Below are 16,437 nucleotides of genomic sequence, written 5' to 3' on the forward strand. Positions count from 1 at the left end.
AGGAGTCGATTGCGCCTTTAAGACCAACTTAGTTTGATTCAGAATGTAAGCTTTCGTGTGCATGCACACTTCTTCAGACGAGGAATGAGGTACAGTAAGCAGAGCCACATATAGCTGGGGAGTTTGTACCACTTTGCATTCCAAAGCCCACCAGCTATATGTGGCTCTCCTTACTGTACCTCATTCCTCGTCTGAAGAAGCGTGCATGCACACGAAAGCTTACGTTCTGAATCAAACTAAGTTGGTCTTAAAGGCGCAACCGACTCCTATTTTGTTCTAATATCACATGCCTTCGTTTTTGCCATTTGAGATCACTCAGTCATGGATTCAGTTTTAAGCAAGAATGACTGACAATTTTAATATTTATTTATGGATGAATTTTAAATTTTTTGTTAACCACTGGTTGCTATCTTCCCTGGTTTCCAGATAGCTTGCATTCTGCCCCTTTTCTGTCATTTTTACAGACCTAGGTTTAGAACATGACCGTCCATCTGTAGGATCAGGATCAAAAGTTGTGATGAAGCAGTGGCCATTGTTACAAAGACTAGACAGTTGATAAATATTAACTGTGGCAAGACTGGTAATCACTTTTTCTCCAATCATGTCCTCTTTTTCTCCCTTTGGAAAGAATATTTCTGTTCTGATACGTTGCACCAATGCACTTAAACCATCCTTGCTTGTGCTTGTTCTGTTTTCTTTCCCCCTTAACAATGTCAACTATTTGCAGCATGCGTGGGTTTGTTTTGTGTTATCCATAGAATGCATTTTGAGGACAGTGAGTAGCTAAAATAGAGCGTAAATGTTCATATCTGGCTGTCAGCAAGACACTAAGGGGATGATCCATAGTGAGAACTATATATCTGTATGAACGTATGAAATGCTTGTTGTTTTCTTGTTAGCCTGGCCTCTTTACCAATTTGACTTTAATTGCCACTACCTCCTCATGCCCTAAGGGCCCTTCACAACTGAGCCCGTGTAGTAATCCTGAAGCTAAATCCCATTTGTCCAGTGAACTCTCCAATTTAATTACCATCATGCTTTAAGCCCTCTTTCTCTCCACCCCTTCAGTTGTTTATGTGTGTAATAAGAAGGGTCTTGGATATGCTAGGTCAGACCAAGGAGCCCACATGTACAGCATCCTTTCCCACAATATCCAGCTGTGTCATTCTACGGAGCTCACAAGCAGGCCATGGAGGAGATAGCCTCCTCCTTGGCAACTGTAGTTCTGATACACTGCGTCTGAACATGGAGGTTCTGCTTAGCATTCAAAGCTAACCGCTGTGATAAATCTATCCTCCATGAATTCGTCTAACTCACTTTTAAAGTGAATTCTTGTGGTGGATTCTTTTTATGACAGGTACTTTTTTTCCCCTGTCCTGAATGTACTTCCATCCAATCTCACATGATGACTCTTGAGTTCTAGCATTTATGAGAAGGGAAGAAACATTTCTCTATCTACTTTATTCATACTATGCATATTTTTAAAACCTCTTGTCATGTCTCTCTGTGTTACAGTGAAGGCCTAAGCAGACTTACATCCTTCTAAGTCTGTTTATGTCAGTGGCTTTGACAGTGTAACTTGGCATAAGGTTGTGCTGTAAGTTGTCTTTAAAAAAATAAATAAATCAGAAATTCCCCAGATGCTTTAGCTGTTCCTTAAGAGGAACTGGCTGCAACTGTTCAGTAATTCTAGTTGTCCTTTTCTGTTCCATTTTTAGAAGAAGAAGAAGATATTGGATTTATATCCCGCCCTCCACTCCAAAGAGCCTCAGAGCGGCTCACAATCTCCTTTCCCTTCCTCCCCCACAACAGACACCCTGTGAGGTGGGTGGGGCTGGAGAGGGCTCTCACAGGAGCTGCCCTTTCAAGAACAGAGGCTCAGAGCGGCCTACAATCTCCTTTATCTTCTCCCCCCACAACAGACACCCTGTGAGGTGAGTGGGGCTGGAGAGGGCTCTCACAGCAGCTGCCCTTTCAAGGACAGAGGCTCAGAGCGGCCTACAATCTCCTTTCCCTTCCTCCCCCACAACAGACACCCTGTGAGGTGGGTGGGGCTGGAGAGGGCTCTCACAGCAGCTGCCCTTTCAGAGCTATGGCTGACCCAAGGCCATGCCAGCAGGTGCAAGTGGAGGAGTGGGGAATCAAACCCGGTTCTCCCAGATAAGAGTCCGCACACTTCACTACACCAAACTGGATTTTTAGTGCTATGCTTGTCATTGTTGACAATACTGTAGATAGCACCACAAATTCATCTTCACTGCAGGTTTATGTAAAGACATAAGTTTCTAGCACTTTGAAGCCTGCCAGAGTTCTCACTGTCCTGGAGGTTTTTGTGCCCTGCATTAAATAGCACCAGTCCCAATGCAGTTCCTTGGAGGGGCCTTCCCAGCTTTTAATTAGCTGTTCTGCTTCATCTTGTTTGCGTTTTTATTTGCTGCTGTATATTTAAACAATTTGATCATTTGTATACTACCTTGAGAACCTTCGGCTGAATGGTGGCAAAGAAATTACTTACATAAAGTAGTAGAAATATTCCTTCTCTGACAACGACTGCACCAACATATCCTCCGCCTCCCTGTATGTGTTTATATGGAGGAATAGCCGTATCCCGGGGGAATACCCATAGATTCTCAGTTTCCCAAGTTACTGATATGCCTTTTAAAGGTAAAGGTAGTCTCCTGTGCGAGCAGCAGTCGTTTTCGACTCTGGGGTGACGTTGCTTTCACAACGTTTTCACGGCAGACTTTTTACGGGATGGTTTGCCATTGCCTTCCCCAATCATCTACACTTTCCCCTCCCCCCCCCAGCAAGCTGGGTACTCATTTTGCCGACCTCGGAAGGATGGAAGGCTGAGTCAACCTGAGCCGGCTACCTGAACCAGCTTCCACTGGGATCGAACTCAGGTCGTGAGCAGAGGGCTCCGACTGCAGTACTGCAGCATTACCACTCTGCGCCACGGGCCCTGTTATGCCTGTATTTAGTACAAACATTTTCCAATTTCTCCATCTTGATTTTGAGGCTTTTTTGGTACAGTCAGAGCATCAGGTGAGGCTAATAAATACTGTTTGCTCCACCTCTGCATTTCCATGTGCTGTTATCTTTGCAGAAACAAACCATATCTCTGGCCATTTTTATGGACACCTGAGGGCACATGACTTCTCTTGTCAACGGAAGAGGTAAAATGCCAGTTAACAACTCCTTTTAACTTTCAGTCTCCTTTAACTCAGAGTTAGGATTATGGCACTAGCGGGAGGGACAAAGAATAGATTGCAAAATCTCTCAAAAACAGCATCAGCAGTGTTGGTACAAAAAGTTTCTGCAGTACATTCCATGCTGCCCACAAGAGAAGCACATGTCCCTTCCATATGCTTGCAGTTTGCTGGAGAATGCTTCAGGATTAAAGCCAATGACAGCATGTCTGCAACATCTCTGTACACTGTCTCCCTAAGAAACCCTGGGGCCAGAGACCTGTAAGAGAGAATTCTTGGAAACAGACCAGGTCCCCACCTGACAGAACATCTGCTGTGAGCTATGAATGATGTAAAGAAGTTGAAAGTCCAAACACCAAGCAGGGCATTAGCCTTAATCTGAACAAACCTGAAGCCTATTCTTTTTCAGCTTTTGCAATGGCTGAAAAAATAATCATATTTTGGAAGGCATTTGAATGCTTATGCTGTTGCTGCTTGGTCTATATGTTGTTCTCTTGACTGCTTTAATGAATATTTTAACTGTACTTTAATCTGATTTTAGTTGGTTGTTAGCTGCATTTGGGGCCTGCTTCTGAAGTCAAATGGCAGGCTAATACATTTGCCCCCTCCCATATTTAACCTTAGGCTTGGTGTACACATATACAGAATGAGATGACAGCATAGACCAGGGGTCCTCAAACTACGGCCCGTGGGCCAGATGCGGCCCGCTGAGGACGTTTATGCGGCCCGCCGGGTAATGGCAAAATCAGACCGGAAGTGACGTTCGACCTAAACTCGCGTTAGCAACGCACACTTCCGGCACTGGGCTGAGGCGGCGGAGACAGAGTGTGAGGCGATACTGAGGTGAGGTGAGTTCCCAGGCCGGGGTGTGTGGTGTGGGGAAGGGAGAGAGATGCAGAAGACGGAGAACTGACGGCCCGCGGCCTTGTACAGTAACGGCAGTCCGGCCCTCCAACAGTCTGAGGGACAGTGAACTGGCCCCCTATTTAAAAAGTTTGAGGACCCCTGGCATAGACTGTATGAGTAAAGGATGCAAGTGGGGAGAGGAATCACATTTTTGAAGGCTCCTTTATGTATAAAATACCAGATTCCTTTGTGTATAAACGACCATTACCAGTAGAAAACTAGCACATCAGAGACTAGGCTGCTCATCCCTAATATGCTAGTATTCTACTTGTAAGGAGATTTTTTTTTTTTAGTGTGGGAAAGCATTCAGAAATGGCATCCGCAACCTGCAACCTGAAGCACTGCAGCCCTTAGAATTCCTCCACCTCAGTCTGCTGCAGGTATGATCTAGGTCAGAGGCGTCCAAACTTGCTTAATGTAAGAGTCACATAGAATAAATGTCAGATGTTTGAGAGCCACAAGACATGAGCAAATATTACACATGAGTCTTTATTAAAACTCTTAATACTGTCTTTGCACAGAAAGGTAAAATGCATATATATGCACTTTACAACCCAGCCTTGATAGGAGATTTTTGAAAAACCCCCCGCAAAAGCTGAGAATAACAGTCCACATAAGACCGGCATAGGGAAAGATTATGGAATTATTTTTTTGCCCCAGTGGGAGAAGGAAACACATGTGCCATATAAACCACTGACCACTGTTTGCACCATTATGTATCTCTCTTTGCCTTGACACCGAGGGTAGTCACAACAGCTCCTATAAGAGCTGTGAAACTAAGAGGGGACCCTGCACGACCCTCTTTAATTTCATCCCTCCTTCCAGTGGCTCCCTCCGCTCTTGAACTCTCTTTCCCTGCTCTAGGTCTCCTGGTGTCCTCTGTGGTGGAGGAGAAAAGCTTGCAAGCGTGCCTATTTTCACCTCCTTCCTGGCTTCACACACGGCAGAAATAATCACCTACCTATGGGTCAGCGTTCATTGGCTGAACGAGGTCCAGATGCTAAGGGCGCTTACTTGAAGTAACCCTGCATTAAGTTCCTCCTTGATCTCTGGGAGCTGCACAATATGTGTGAGAGAACCACTCCTGAGCTGCAATATGGCCACCCCTGATCTAGGTCCTTGTCTTTGGGATATGCAATGGTGGGCTTTCTTGCAAGGACAACTATACACGAAGAAGGTGGCGTGACTATCATGTGGAGGGAGAAGCCAGCGTGGCAGTGGTTTTTGTCATAACTAGTTAAGTCTCCTCCCCACCTCAGCATATTGTCCTTCCAATAAAATACCAATTGTTGACTTTGAACAGAAGTACTCCAAGATGGGGAAACTCTGTGGAGCAAATGGAAGCTCTGAGAATAGAACAAAGCTTTAGAAGTTGTAACGCTGCCTGTTCTGGACCTGGAAGCAAATTTGCAGCAGTTTGGTCTGCATGGAGGGGTGGAGTTGCCTAAAGCTACCCGTTACATTTTTGGCAGCAGCAACCCTTGAACCAAGGGCTCCAAGCAGTCAGCCTCCCAGGTGCTCTGGCACGATAGCTCTTGCACTGCAAATTTGCAATACCTGTTCCATATTTGCTCTCTATCAGGTTATCAGACATCTTAATCTAATGAACAAGTTTTTCAGGTTCCAGCCCTCCATGGAGTCTCTGTTTATCTGTCTGTCTCTGACTCTCTCTCTCTCTCTTGGCCACTCTGTATGTGATACTGGAGTTGTATGTGATTGAGATTCCAGGTGTGTAATTAGACCCTTTAAATTAAAGCCATGGGAGAATAGGGGCATCTAGATCTAGTGGTTCCTAGCTGAGAAGGTTTAACTCTTTCCCTCACAAAGTTTCCCTGTCTGACAATGTCCCTTTCCCCAGTAGACAAAAAGACTGGTAGTGGCTGTCCCTTCCCCCCGCCCCCAGCAAACCAAGTCTTATATCAGCTTCAGTTGGGTGGAAGGAGGAAATAGACTCCTCTGTTCCTTATTGCTGATGATCCAGTCATAGGATTAGCATCTTGCATAAACTGGCCTTCAGCTTCAGTCCACCAGCTTCAAAATGACAATAGAACATTGATCTGGTGTATAAAATTGTTACAAGGATTACTGAGAGTGCTGTATGGTGCACTAATTGGTGGGAAGTAGGTCTGTTACCACTGATCAATGAAGTGGATTCTTCAAATCTAGAAAGTATATCTTTGAATGTTGGTTGCAGGAGACCATCAGAGGAATGTGAAAACAGAGTTTGAAGACCGGATTGCTAAAATCATCAGGGAAAAAAAAAGGAGGGTTATTCCCTTCATGGACTGCTTGAACATATGAAGCTGCCTTATACTGAATCAGACCCTTGGTCCATCAAAGTCAATATTGTCTTCTCAGACTGGCAGCAACTCTCCAGGGTCTCAAGCTGAGGTTTTTCACACCTATTTGCCTGGACCCTTTTTTGGAGATGCCAGGGATTGAACCTGGGACCTTCTGCTTCCCAAGCAGATGCTCTACCACTGAGCCACCGTCCCTCCCCTGCTCTCCAGGGTCTCAAGCTGAGGTTTTTCACACCTATTTGCCTGGACCCTTTTTTGGAGATGCCAGGGATTGAGCCTGGGACCTTCTGCTTCCCAAGCAGATGCTCTACCGCTGAGCCACCGTCCCTCCCCGAGGGCTTGAGGGCTTCCTAGAGGCATTTGGCTGGTCTCTTTTGGAATTCTGGACCAAGTAGACCCTAATTCAGCACTTTAATGTCCTTTTTCAACTGTTAAGTATTAGGATTGTTTATCAGAGATCACCCCTTTGAGCCACAAGGAAGCTTTTAAAGTGAAGTGTCTTCTTAGTCGCCATGTAGGATCTATAATTAATAGATCCTTGAGGACCTGATTCTTCATGGTTGATTCCATTGTTGTCAGAGTCTAAATGACACTAGTAAATTTAGTTTGTGGCTGATCTGGAGTAAGGCATGTGAGTACACGATCCAGTCAAATCAACAGTGGAAGGTATGTGGAGAGTCAGTATTCTCAGATTTTGATTTGCTGGAGGAAGTCATTGTGGATGCAGAGGGGTTAGTCTGTCTTTCAGAAAACAGCCCAGGAGGAACTGGTGAGATCTCTAGCTGCTTTGAATGTGTAATTCTTCAAGGCTCTATTTCTGAGATAAGCAGTCGGATTACTGTGCCGTGTGTGGGTGTGGGTGACAGTGCGCGCAGTTCTGAATGGCTGCTGGAACACTGCTAGCATGCCAGAGAACCGTGACCCTGCAGTGCATGGTGCTTATCTCTTCTGTATTGGATTCATTGCAGCTCTCAAGGGGCGGGTTTTGTTGTTAAGCTTGGATTCATTCCAGCCATTGGAGCTGGAACATTATTAATTCTGAAGAGAGTCTTTGCTCTCATGCCACAAGAAGCTGTGGCTAGACTAATCCCTATATTTCACAGCACTCCTCTGATCTTGATTCATCGCTTACCTCTGCCAATCCACCATAACAATGCTTTACGGCTGCCTTCCGCTATCCCAACGCTATCCCAACTCTATCCAACAGAAGCTTATGGAAATGCTGGCTCGATCTTGGTTTTGGACAATCCTCTGAACATATGAACATATGAAGCTGCCTTATACTGAATCAGACCTTTGGTCCATCAAAGTCAGTATTGTCTTCTCAGACTGGCAGCAGCTCTCCAGGGTCTCAAGCTAAGGCTTTCCACACCTATTTGCCTGGACCCTTTTTTGGAGATGCCAGGGATTGAACCTGGGACCTTTTGCTTCCCAAGCAGATGCTCTACCACTGAGCCACCATCCCTCCCCTGCTCTCCAGGGTCTCAAGCTGAGGTTTTTCACACCTATTTGCCTGGACCCTTTTTTGGAGATGCAGGGGATTGAACCTGGGACCTTCTGCTTCCCAAGCAGATGCTCTACCACTGAGCCACCGTCCCTCCCCTACCACTGAGCCACCGTCCCTGGCAATTGATGTGCTGATGAGGGACCCAAGGGGGTAAGGGACATTTGACAAAATGGATTGGCCAGGAATCTGTGGTTGGAGGACTATGCCGGGTGAAGAACAGATACACCTTCATTTCTGAGTAGGGGGTGGGAGGGGAGCTGTTTTCTTTTTCTGTCCGAGCACTCCTTTGCTGTTGCACTCGTGGAGCGCCTTCAGTCAAAGCAAGCTTCATCACTTCATGGGCCGTTTTCTCCCTTCCAAATTAATTTCGGAAGTTTGCGCGCTGTCTCTTTCTGCAAGCTTTGTCAGTTTCATTTTTATGGGTTGGGGGAAAGACTCAGTTCACTATGGAATAGATTCAGGCGAGGAGCCCTGCTGATCCTAAGCAATGCAACAAAGTGTGAGCCCATGGGCATCTTTAAGACCAACAAAGTTTAATCCTGGCATAAGCCTTCATGTACACGCACACTTCTTCAGATACCTCATGTCCAGAATTAAACTTTGTTGGTCTTGAAGGGGCCACTGGGCTCAGACTTTCACTGTGGGATGTCAGTTTCACTTTCCTGCTTTTGCCTGTAAGTGAAACCGACAAAGCTTCACAGCAGCTCATCTCCCTCCCTCATCTGTTGTCCATATACTGTTCTCTGATGAGGGTTGGCATAGGTATTGCACAGAGGGAAAACACAAATTGTGCATTACAAGATTGTGTGGATAAGTCAAACGGTCTCATTTGGAGTACTGTGTGCCGTTCTGGTCGCCGCACCTCAAAAAGGATATTATAGCATTGGAGAAAGTTCAGAGAAGGGCAACTAGAATGATTAAAGGGCTGGAGCACTTTCTCTATGAAGAAAGGTTGAAACGCTTGGGGCTCTTTAGCTTGGAGAAACGTCGACTGCGGGGTGACATGATAGAGGTTTACAAGATTATGCATGGGATGGAGAAAGTAGAGAAAGAAGTACTTTTCTCCCTTTCTCACAATACAAGAACTCGTGGGCACACGATGAAATTGCTGAGCATACAGGTTAAAACGGATAAAAGGAAGTACTTCTTCACCCAAAGGGTGATTAACATGTGGAATTCACTGCCACAGGAGGTGGTGGTGGCCACAAGCATAGCCACCTTCAAGAGGGGTTTAGATAAAAATATGGAGCAGAGGTCCATCAGTGGCTATTAGCCACAGTGTGCGCGTATATATAAATTTTTTTGCCACTGTGTGACACAGAGTGTTGGACTGGATGGGCCGTTGGCCTGATCCAACATGGCTTCTCTTATGTTCTTATGTTGTGCCACTGGGAGCTCCAAACTTCACATTACATGTGACCTCCTTGATGACTTGCAGCCATATGACGCCTGTGAGTTCCCCTGTGAGAACAGTAATATTTGATTACGCAAGAAGGAACTTGACAAAATGAGAGAACTAGCTAGAAGAGAATTGAAAGAGAAATATGGGGGAGTCAAATCCCTGGCCTAGAGGATACTTGGAAGCTATTTGAAACTACACTAACCAAAGCCCAGACAGAATGCATTTCTCACACTAGGAAAGGTACTGCCAAGTCTAAAAGGATGCCTTGCATGGTTAATGATCCAAGACAAAGAAGCCACAAAACATTTTTTTTAAAAAAAGTGGAAGGCCTGCCCCTGTGAAGTGAACAGAAGCGACCGCTGAGCCTGGCAAAAGAAGTTTTATTACTTAGGAATGTGAAAACAGAATTTGAAGACCAGATTGCTAAAATCATCAGAACAAACTATTAGCAGGAGAAGTTGAGTTCTGGATTTTATTGGTCACTTTCCATGATATGGATGCTGTACTTAATAGTATTGGGGGGGCTGCCTTTTGCATCAAGTCTTGAGCCCCACTGAGAATCAAGTCCAAGATCACTTCCTCTCAGGTTGGCTCTATGACTCACTGTTCAGTGCATAGTAATTTATGATCCTACTATGAATAGGAATCTCATTTCTGTGGCATTACTCGAGCATGATTACCCAGTTGATGTGAGGGCAGTTGAAGTCGCACAGTTCCCACCGTTGTCTGCCTTATTTCATTTTGAGATCAGCTTCAAGGATCTGATCAGACAGAAAACAGGACATCCCACTTTTAAGAAACCCTTAGGGCCCAGTATTTCCTCCCATATTGCTTCTGTTGGGAGTTCGTTCTCCTAATGCATGATTTGACTCTGTCCTCTCTTTGATATAAAATGCAACACCTCCTCCCAATACATCCCTCCCTGTCTTCCATATAGAGCAGATACCCAGGGATGTCCACATCCCATTGATTTTCATCATTTAATGCTTCGGAAACACAAAGTAGTCATAACCGTTTAGCACCAAACACTCCAGATCCCCCATCTTGGCCCAGAGGTTTACATTTGCCTTTGTTATGGGGATGGACATTGTCTCTCTCTCTCTCTCTCTCTCTCTCTCTCGGTTTGACTTCGCGAACGAAGATTTAAGAAGGGTGCAGTAGTCCACGTCTGCTGCAGGCTCGCTAGTGGCTGACAAGACCAATGCGGGACAGGCAGATCCGGCCACAGTGGCTGCAGGGAAAAGTCTGATTTGGGGTTGGTGCTGTAGCAGTGCGATTCTTCCTCAATCTCCTTTTGTCCTCAAGACCAGCTATGCATGCGTTCTCAAAGGAAGAGACAGCCTGGTGGATGGTGTGCCTCAATGCTTTGCGATCTGAGGCTAGGTCAGACCACTGGTGATGGTTGATGCGACAGGTGCCAAGGGATTTCTTCAAGGAGTCCTTGTACCTCTTCTTTGGTGCCCCTCTATTTCGATGGCCAGTGGAAAGTTCACCATACAGGGCAATCTTGGGGAGGCGGTGGTTTTCCATCCTAGAAATATGCCCTGCCCAGCGCAGCTGCGTCTTCAGCAGCAGTGCCTCGATGCTGATAACCTCCGCCCGCTTGAGGACTTCAGTGTTGGTCACAAAGTCACTCCAGTGGATGTTGAGGATGGTGCGAAGGCAGCGCTGATGAAAGCGCTCAAGGAGTCGCAGGTGATGACGGATGGACATTGTGGTGTTGTGATAAATGGTATAATGCTGCGTTGAATCATGGAGACTCACAGTTACAGATCTCTCTTCAGTTGATTGTTCAGTAGTGCAGGAAGGATCATTAACACTGCATATAGATGTACACATCTTTTTTTGGGGGGGTGAGTATTTGTGTGTGCGTGCATGCATGCCTGGAAGTCATAGTTGACTTCTGGCGACCCCTTGTCATTCAGAGAGGTGGCTTGCTATTGCCTGCCTCTGTGTCCCAGCCCTGGTATGTCTTGGAGGTCTCCCGTCCAAGTACTTGCCAGGGTTGGCCCTGCTTAGCTTCCAAGATCTGATGACATCAGGCTTGCTTAGCCTATTCAGGTCAGGGTATAGATCTTGAGAGGTGAGCCTGCTGTGGATATGCACTCTGTTTTGCTATGTGTGCAGACTTCTATTAAAGCTTTGGAGCAGAGTTTTCCCTGCCTTTTGCCCAAGCCAACTGTGCAAAATGTTTATTGGATGGCCTTTGCGCCAGTCAATGACCAGCCTCTCTCCCTAATCAGAATGCCAACTCCCCTTCCCAAATTTAAGTTGAAAATTAAAACGGAGTGGATTTTTTAAAATGTGCTAAATAAGGGTTTAACTGGACGAGCATTCCAGCTGTCTAGAAAAAAAGGGGGGGGGAGATTAAAACCCCTCAGAGTTATGCCATTAAGGATAAAAGTTCGTGCTATAGGCAAAGCCATATATGGTTGCCTGTAGAAGAACAGAGGGCTGGGGGCGGGGAGTGGAAGCAGATCTAACCGTTCAGTACAAAACCTCACACCCACTCCTGTTGATTGACATTTCTGTATGAACCCTTTTCTGGGAAAAAGAAATCTTAAATCAACAGATTAATTGTGTTATCTGATCATTTATGCGACGTGTGACGAGTACCTAATAAAACTATGAAAGAGAAAGGCAAGTAAGAACCTGAAGCAGTATTGCCTGCGCGATTGGATAGCTAAGAAATAAGTGGGTCTGTTCTGTAATAGATTCCAAGATTTTGATCCTTGCTATAACTGTAAATCTGTCTTAGTGAAACTTTGGCAGTTGTAGTTAATAGCTGTCTCTTGATGAAAACAATGGCACAAACATTTGTATATGAGCAGGTTCAGCTTTATTACCTCATTGTTTGGGGAAGGACTGTGGCTCAGTGGTAGAGCATCTGCTTGGTAAGCAGAAGGTCCCTGGTTCAATCCCCGGCATCTCCAACTAAAAAGGGTCCAGGCAAATAGGTGTGGAAAACCCCAGCTTGAGCCCCTGGAGAGCCGCTGCCAGTCTGAGAAGACAATACTGACTTCGATGGACCCAGGGTCTGATTCACTATAAGGCAGCTTCATATGTTCATATTGTTTGTCTCTCTGTGTCCTGCAGGTATAGTCTGTATGCCCACACCAGGCTGGGCTACCTGTTCTACAAGCGGCAAATGAAGAAAGCACGGGAGCGTTATCCTCAAGGCCATTCTGTCACCCAGCCTCTGGTGTTCAGCGGTAAGTGCCAGGACTCTTCATTGAATTGATGGGGCTTGCGTGTACTTCACTGTCTTAGCTGAAATTTTCCTTTGTTTAAACTTCAAGACAGAAAATGTCTTGTGTGTGTGGTGCAGAATGTGAACTCTGACATGGCAAGTAGAATAAATTACACATACCAACTGAATTGCTTCTGGGCACACACGCCTGCACGCAGTCTTCGGCCAGGCTTTTTCCCTCCATGGTAGCTGCGGCCGACTCTAGCCAGCTGGGGAAGCCACTGGGCAAGCAGGCTGTGCAGGCACAGGGGTTTTTGTGTGCATGCCCATCTCGCTGCTGGAGTCCCAGCAGAGCCTGGTTTGCAGTCAGTTCCAGGTGCTGAGGAGCCCACCAGCTGCAGGATCTCAGGGTCACCAAGAATGGCATGGGCCCAGAGGAGATTCTAGCTAGAGGCAGAGCCCATCGGGGCACAGCAGAAGCAAATGAAGTGAAGCCAAACGAACAGGAAAGTTTGGCAGTCCCACCCTCTTCTCCCTGCACTCGGTGGAAGTGGGGAGAGATAAGAGCCCCAATAACAGGCCAGATTAAAGCCTTGGGTGGGCCAGTTCTGGATTGTGGGCCCTAGGTTTGACACCCCTGCCCTAGTTGGTTCTCACATAGGTGGTACTGGGGTTCTACTGTAAGCTTCAAATTGTTTTAAAAACCTATTGTACTTCCTTTTCAAACTATTTTTACAGGTGATAGATGCTGTAAAATTTTTCAAAAAGAAGTTCCAGGACTCAGTGCTGCTAAGTGTAGGATGACAGCCTGTAGGTGCCCAGTGGTAATACATAGGCATTTTGTCCACAATTTGAGGCTCTTTTATTGTACAAATAATTTCCTATCTGTTCCACCTTCAGTTTCCTTGAGGGAGGTGGAATAGAAATGTTGTAAAATAAATAATGTTCCCTTAAAGGGGGGTGGGCTGGGCACAGATGAGGTGAGAGCGGGGTAAAGAAGGATATGAAGTGTGACTAAAAGTGATTGTTGTGGATTTTCCGGGCTGTGTAGCCATGGTCTTGGCATTGTGAGACCTGACGCTTCACCAGCAACTGTGACTGGCATCCTCAAAGGTGTAACCCAGTAAACATAGGCATTTTGTCCACAATTTGAGGCTCTTTTTATTGTACAAATAATTTCCTATCTGTTCCACCTTCAGTTTCCTTGTTCTTTCTGGGTCAAATTGAGAAGAAGTTGGTAGGCAGGCAATTTATATCCACTCAGGCAGGTGAGGTAGGCTGAGTCATTATCTTGTGGGAGCTTTCTGGGCTGTGAATGGAGGAGCTTACCTGAGGGAGTTCACAGCTTGGAAAATCTGCAACAACCAATGGACTCTGGCCATGAAAGCCTTTGACAACATATTGTGACTAAGAGATTCACCAAACCAGTACTTAGAAAATACCTTTTTCTGTTCCCATCCCTCTGATGATTCCTACATCTCTAGAGCAGTTCTTGTAAAACTCCCATGTTCTCCAGTTGTATTGCAGGGCTGAGACATGGATTCCATCACTTGTGGTATCATCTTCTAGGGTTTGTTTTTCTGACTTTCTTGCTTTCTTGCTTGCATTCTCACCCCAGGAGTGAAGATACTGCCAGTCCCCATCTTGTCCAATAACTACAGCTACCTTGTTATTGACACTGGCTCGAACTGTGCTGTGGCTGTGGACCCTTCTGACCCTTTGGCTGTGCAGGTGAGGGGGATAAAATGGGATACCCAAACCACAAAACAGATGGGAACTTTATCCCTTCCTCTCAAGTGAGCCTAGAATTTCTTTTCTCGTTCAATATGCCTGTAAATTAAAATGTCTGTCAGGGAAATGGAAAGGGAATTGTCCCCCTCCTATCGGTGTATCCAGTGCATACAACTCTAAAGGCATAGAAGGGAGCATTGTCTGAGTTAGCATTGTCTGAGTCACCTCGAGACTGGGCTACTGTAACGCCCTCTACATGGGGATGCCCTTGTGCCGAACTCGGCGGCTGCAGCTGGTGCAGAACGCGGCGGCTAGGCTGCTGTTGGGACTCCCAAGATGGGAGTACATACAGCCGGGGCTGCGCGGACTGCTCTGGCTGCCAGTGGTGTACCGAGTCCATTACAAAGTGCTGGTTATCACCTTTAAAGCCCTATATGGCCGAGGACCTGCCTACTTGAGGGACCGTCTCTCCCCATATGAGCCCTAGAGAGCGCTGAGGTCAGCTGGAAAGAACCAGCTGAATATCCCTGGGCCAAGGGAGGCCAGATTGAAGACCACCCAGGACTGGGCCTTCTCCATTGCAGCTCCACTGTGGAATCAACTCCCGGAGGAGGTACGGGCCCTGCGATATTTAGACCAATTCCGCAGGGCCTGTAAGACCTACCTCTTCAAAATAGCCTTCACCTAATATCGAGCCAAGAAAGTTTCGCTGGACATGTTTTAGCCACTGAATTTTATTAAAGACCTAAGTTATAGCACCACAATGTTAATTTTTAATACAAGTTGTTAATGATTTAATGATGATTTTATAATTGTAATTACTATGTATGGTTTTATTGTATATTAAATTCGTATGTTGTGAGCCGCCCTGAGCCTGCCCTGGCGGGGAGGGCGGGATACAAATAAAAAGTATTATTATTATTATTATTATTATATACTGAGGCAACAACTCATGGCTATCCAAACAGGCTTGTCAGCCTAGCCCACATGATAGAAAAATTAATGTTCATGGAGGTTGCAAAATGGCATGAACAGAGAAAAGGAGCAAACAAAATGAATGATTGGCTTTGCTGAAGTGGACCAAATTGTGCCTTGCGCTACAGGAAGAAATTGGTATTACCCCACAACCAGGCACTGTTCTGGGGTGCGGGGGCGGGGGGGTAAAGTGGAGTGAGCTGGATTTGTTTGTTGCGCATATGGACCTTTAACTCATGGTGGAACTGTTATGATCCAAAAGCTTTATGTGGCCATCTCTGGGCATAGACAGGATGGAATTGTTTGTAGCACAGGCATCCTTTCGTTAGGCAGAGTGAGGGAGTCCATTTCAGGCAGCAGATGTTGGGTTACCATTGAGGGTAGCAAACCTGTTAAAAAAAAAAGATATTGTCATTATGACAGATGACATATTTTTTGACTGAGACACCAAGTACCCTTTCTCTCTAGGCATAACTGGTTTAAGAGCTGTTTATTCCCATGTTCTGTGTGTGGAGTAGTGATTCAGAGAGTTCTTGATGCCTTCATCAGACTACCAATCCTAGGATTCATTGGAGGAAAGTTGTGTCCATTAATTCAGCTCAATTCCCTTAGCATTGATCTATCGAGACTCTCCTGCTCCTTTATTCTTGTCTTAACTTTTTGGAACAAGGTTACCACTACACCAGTTTGGTGTAGTGGTTAACTGTATGGACTCTTACCTGGGAGAACCGGGTTTGATTTCCCACTCCTCCACTTGCACCTGCTGGAATGGCCTTGGGTCAGCCGTAGCCTTGGCAGAGGTTGTCCTTGAAAGGGCAGCTGCTGTGAGAGCCCTCTCCAGCCCCACCCACCTCACAGGGTGTCTGTTGTGGGGGAGGAAGGGAAAGGAGATTGTAGGCCGCTCTGAGCCTCTGTCCTTGAAAGGGCAGCTGCTGTGAGAGCCCTCTCCAGCCCCACCCACCTCACAGGGTGTCTGTTGTGGGGGAAGAAGGGAAAGGAGATTGTAGGCCACTCTGAGCCTCTGTCCTTGAAAGGGCAGCTGCTGTGAGAGCCCTCTCCAGCCCCACCCACCTCTCAGGGTGTCTGTTGTGGGGGAGGAAGGGAAAGGAGATTGTAGGCCGCTCTGAGACTCTGTCCTTGAAAGGGCAGCTGCTGTAAGAGCTCTCTTAGCCCCACCCACCTCACAGGGTGTCTGTTGTGGGGGAGAAAGGGAAAGG

The 16,437-nt window shown here is 46.2% G+C and overlaps 1 protein-coding gene across 1 annotated transcript in view; it reads left to right on the forward strand.

Moving 5' to 3' along the window:
• Positions 1 to 16,437, forward strand: part of LOC132588960 (probable hydrolase PNKD) — a 41,413-nt gene that overhangs the window by 11,447 nt on the left and 13,529 nt on the right. The window contains exons 2-3 of the mRNA XM_060261449.1: positions 12,421 to 12,536; positions 14,133 to 14,245. Of these exons, the coding sequence (XP_060117432.1) occupies positions 12,421 to 12,536; positions 14,133 to 14,245 (229 nt within the window). The remainder of the gene's footprint in view (positions 1 to 12,420; positions 12,537 to 14,132; positions 14,246 to 16,437) is intronic.

Source organism: Heteronotia binoei, chromosome 21, assembly GCF_032191835.1.
Source record: "Heteronotia binoei isolate CCM8104 ecotype False Entrance Well chromosome 21, APGP_CSIRO_Hbin_v1, whole genome shotgun sequence".
NCBI classification, from domain to species: Eukaryota; Metazoa; Chordata; class Lepidosauria; order Squamata; family Gekkonidae; genus Heteronotia; species Heteronotia binoei.